The sequence below is a fragment of the Oreochromis niloticus genome, linkage group LG10, assembly GCF_001858045.2.
Source record: "Oreochromis niloticus isolate F11D_XX linkage group LG10, O_niloticus_UMD_NMBU, whole genome shotgun sequence".
Classification (NCBI taxonomy): Eukaryota; Metazoa; Chordata; class Actinopteri; order Cichliformes; family Cichlidae; genus Oreochromis; species Oreochromis niloticus.
The window spans coordinates 23,742,005-23,746,418 of NC_031975.2; the positions used below are offsets into that span (position 1 = coordinate 23,742,005).

The 4,414-nt window shown below is 43.7% G+C and overlaps 1 protein-coding gene across 2 annotated transcripts; it reads left to right on the forward strand.

The window, feature by feature from the left end:
- The first annotated feature begins 1,399 nt into the window (after positions 1-1,399).
- LOC109203766 (RNA-binding protein 33) lies at positions 1,400-3,978 on the forward strand. 2 transcript variants are annotated; one of them, XM_019363461.2, is made up of 2 exons: positions 1,400-2,339; positions 2,520-3,978. In XM_019363461.2, the coding sequence occupies exons 1-2, from the start codon at positions 2,129-2,131 to the stop codon at positions 3,530-3,532; spliced, it is 1,224 nt and encodes a 407-aa protein (XP_019219006.1). In that variant the 5' UTR covers positions 1,400-2,128; the 3' UTR covers positions 3,533-3,978. The 2 variants fall into 2 exon arrangements, with proteins under 2 accessions (XP_019219006.1, XP_019219005.1); XM_019363460.2 differs by having other exon boundaries at positions 1,403-2,351; positions 2,442-3,978.
- The last annotated feature ends 436 nt before the right edge of the window (positions 3,979-4,414 follow it).

The following is a 4,414-nucleotide window of genomic DNA, read 5'->3' on the forward strand; positions in this document are numbered from 1 at the left end:
TGAATATAAGCTTGGTACTGTAATAACATGCCACTGTGGTAACAAGTCAGTTTGTGAAATATCTTCCCTCGTAGATATTCCACGATCAACTGTGCTTGGTGTTATTGCAAAGTGGAAGCACTGATGAAACACAGCAACTCAGCCACAAAGTGACGAGGCAGGGTCACAGAGTGCTGAGGCGCACAGAGCGTAAACGTCGCCAGTGTTCTACTAACTCAATAACTACAGAACCCCAAACCTCCTCTGGCATTCACATCAGCACAAAAATTGTGCCCCAGGAGCTTTGTCGCATGCTTTTCCATAGCCAAGCAGCTCAGGTGGCCCGGTACTTTTGTCCATATAGTATGATTTGAAGAAGTAGACACAAATGGTACCAGTACCAGTCATCATAGACAGAGTCAGTGTAGTATATAGTCACTTTTCAAAGGAGATCTGTATCAGGTTATGGCACAAGTTATGCCATAGATCTTCAGATGGCTTTGTAACCTATGCTCTAGAGCAGGGGTCTCCAACTCCAGGCCTCAAGGGCAGGTGTCCTGCAGGTTTTAGATGTGTCCTTGATCCAACACAGCTGATTCAAATGGCTAAATTACCTCCTCAACATGTCTTGTAGTTCTCCAGAGGCCTGGTAATGAACTAATCATTTGATTCAGGTGTGTTGACCCAGGGTGATATCTAAAACCTGCAGGACACCGGCCCTTGAGGCCTGGAGTTGGCCACCCCTGCTCTAGAATCTCACATAAAGATTGAGAAATACCTCAAAAAGGTTTAGTTATAGTTTGGGTTTAAAATGAGGGTGTGGTCATTTGCTTCTTCGTTAGTGAATAGGGATGGGTATCGTTTAGGTTTTATCCGATACCGGTGCCAAACCGGTACTTTTGAAACAGTGCCGGTGCTTGTTTGATGGCAGATACTCCCTTCACCCTGGCCAAAAAGGCTAAGATGACCAAAGAAAAAGTGGAAAACAGTTAAACATGAGAGGTTTTTGGACAAAGTTTGTGTTTTTTCCATTGTTTAAGCACTGCTTCCAGCCAAGAGTGATACCATATATGCCCTATAGCTGCAGAAAAGGCTAACATTGTTATCTTTTTACAAAAAAAACAGCTAAACATGCGTCGCCAGGTGTTTCATCAGATTTGAGGTGTTACCTCCTTTGACAGTATCACAGTATCAGCTTAAAGCACTTGTTGCAGGCTGCTGAGTTTGCATCTTTTGCTGTGAAGTACAGCCAGACTTTTGATCGCCTCGCCTTGGGCATTTTTAATCTGTAGCTCTGCTCTAAAAGAACGTACGTACCTGGCCCCGCCTACTATCCTCGGAAACGTAAAATGATTGGCTAGAATTGGCTCAGGAAAAAAAAAGCACCGAAATAAAGCACCGAAATAAAGCACCGAAATGTGCGCTGCTTTTCGGTCTGGTTACTACCGTTTATGGCACCGGACACCGGTGCCATCCCTAGTTGTTACACTGGTAATGCCAGGAGAGGCAGTATCGGTTCTGTAAGAAAGTGGAAGAAGAGAGCGTCCTGCAGGAGGCAGTGAACGGACACTGATGTTATGAACATGTGGCTAAGAGAAGGTTCAGAAAACAAGTAGCAACAATATTCCTGTGTGAGGCTCAGTCATTTCATTTTTATTTTTTGAAGATGCAACATCCTAAAGGTGTATATAGAAAACATGTTGATCCTGAAGCATTGATTGAAGCTTCTGAGCTATTTGTGTAATCTTCTCCTGAAGTTCTCGGGTAGATTTGGCCTTTCCATTGGGAATTTAACATCTCATACAAAGTTAAAGACTTTTATTTGAGTTTGGTAGAATTCTATTTCAAAGAAAAACAAGACTCTCTGCTAAGTGGATGACATCATGCTCCATTTGCACTCCATGACATCAAACTCCAGATCAAAGGATCAAAAGGAAATTGAGCAATAACATTCTCTCAAAAGTCCCTAAATAGGACACCAGCATGCACTCAGTATGTCTCAGAACTGTGCAACTGTATAGGAACACACCACGAGCCATCCTCTAGACAAAGATTTGACACGTTCAGTGTATGCAACAAAACACAAACCCAAACCCCGATCGAATAGAAAAAAATATAATTCGACACTGTAAGACCGAAGAAAAGAGAAATGCAACATATGCAGCAAAATCTTGATCCCCAGGAAGGGACCTCATCGGCCGCTGTTCACCCTAAGCAGCAAAACCCAAACCAAAGAGGGAAAAACAAGGCACCAAATGAGGGGACTCCATCTGATGCTGCCAAACAAAAGAGTGCAAACAAGAAGATGCAGAAAAATGCAAACCCAAACCCCAGAGCCAAAAACCCTGGACCCAATCGAGGGCCTTGGCCACATCAGCCCAATGCCCACTTTAAACCCAATAATGGGCCTGGGCAACATTGGCAAAATTCACGGTTTTTGCCAAGACAAGGGCCTTGGCCACATCAGCCCAATGCCCACTTTAAACCCAATAATGGGCCTGGGCAACATTGGCAAAATCCACATTTTTTGCCAAAACAAGGGCCTGTGCCACATCAGCCCAATGCCCACTTTAAACCCAATAATGGGCCTGGGCAACATTGGCAAAATCCACGGTTTTTGCCAAAACAAGGGCCTGTGCCACATCAGCCCCATCCTGACCATAACACCAACGATGGGCCATCTCAGCCACAGCCTCACTTAACACCAAATGATGGCAGTCGTCCATACAATGAGACTGATGAACTGGGTGCGCTGAGATTCCACCTGCAGGAGGCTCAGAACATGTGCAAAACCAATCTTTATAAAATGACAGCTGCAAACCACAAAGCTGCTGCAGCTAAAACTCAGAAAGATTGGCTTCGCTTTCAGCTACAGTGCTGCAGAGGAAACGCTCAAAAAACCATCCTTGAGCTCCAAACACAGCTGGAAGAGTCTCGTAGAAAGACACCCGAGGAGAACTTCACCCCTGAGGTGAGTGAGGCTCCTGTTGAAGACAGCAACACAGCTGTCACAGCTGCAGAGCTGAGTGTGGATGCTTCAACACAAACTGCAGAAGCTCCACACACAGACTCTACAGATGTGAAAACCGATCGAGAAGCTGAGTTGGAGATCCAGTGCAAAAAACAGCAAGAAGAGATCGAACAACTCCGTGAGCAGCTCCTCAAAACTCAAAAGACTCTAGAAGAGGAAGTTGCAAAGCGTGAAGATCAGGAACAAAGAGCCAACTGTGAGCTCGCTGAGCTGAAAGACAAACTCAGCACCAGTGAGGCTCTTTGTGAAAAAAATGATTTGAAGGCACAAAACTTAAAAGAAGAGCTGGAGAAAACCAAAGCTTCCCACCTGGAAATCGTGGAGAAGCAAAACCTGGGGAACACAAAAATCTGCAACCAACTCCGGCAAACAGAAGAAGAAAAGATCTCACTTCTGGAGTTTTTGCAGTATCTGCAAGAGACAACCAAACCAGAAAGTCCAGAGGCCCGAGAAGACAAAGTGCCAAAAGAAAAACCAAAAAAGAAAACGAAGCGCAACTGGTTTTTGAGACTATTCACTTAAGTGACTTCCACTCCGTCTCCTATAAAATCACAGTAATATACAACTAAATATTAACAGTCACTTCCAGTGCCTAAACATCCATTTAAAAGCATATTTGCTTTAATATTTAGTTGTGTATAACTTTGTCATCAGTTCCACCACCCCCCAACCGGTCGCGGCAGATGGCCGCCCTCCCTGAGCCTGGTTCTGCCGGAGGTTTCTACCTTTTGAAAGGTAGTTTTTCCTCCCCACTGTCGCCAAGTGCTTGCTCATAGGGGATTGTTGGGTTTTTTCTTTAGTTCAGTTCAATTCAATTCATTTGTATGTAAATACTGTTGGATTGAATTGAACTGAACTAAAGAAGATTTTTAGGAGACGGAGTAGTCACTGAGTGAACCAGGGTATTATAACATCTTACCCATAAAAAACTACAACCAATCAAATAAACAATTGGATTTAACAAAACATCTGAAGTGTGAACATTTTGTCTCATTTAAAACATGTGAAAATGTCCAATTATAACAACCTAACAGAAGAAATAAAAATGTTTACATCCTGGTTGAAAACATTGTTCTGTGAATGATATCCACTGTGTCTGTGTTGTTGATGCCTTTTGAAAAAAAAAGTCTAAAGTATTGTAGTTGAGTACAGCTCCAGGTTTTGTACAGAGTACTTTCCATTTGCTGTAACTTTACTCTGCTATCTCATCAATAATGGGTTTGATCATCATCTGTTCCCTGAATGCAATTGACACCCTCTTCTCAACGAGAAGCCTGGGCTCGGGTAGGCCTGAGTGTCCTGGAGGTACTTGCCCTGCCAGATACACGGGTGGCCCAGGTCGTGTGCCTGGCGGGACTGTCCAAAAGTTAATAGCTATATTTGTCTTGATGCATTCTCAATCAT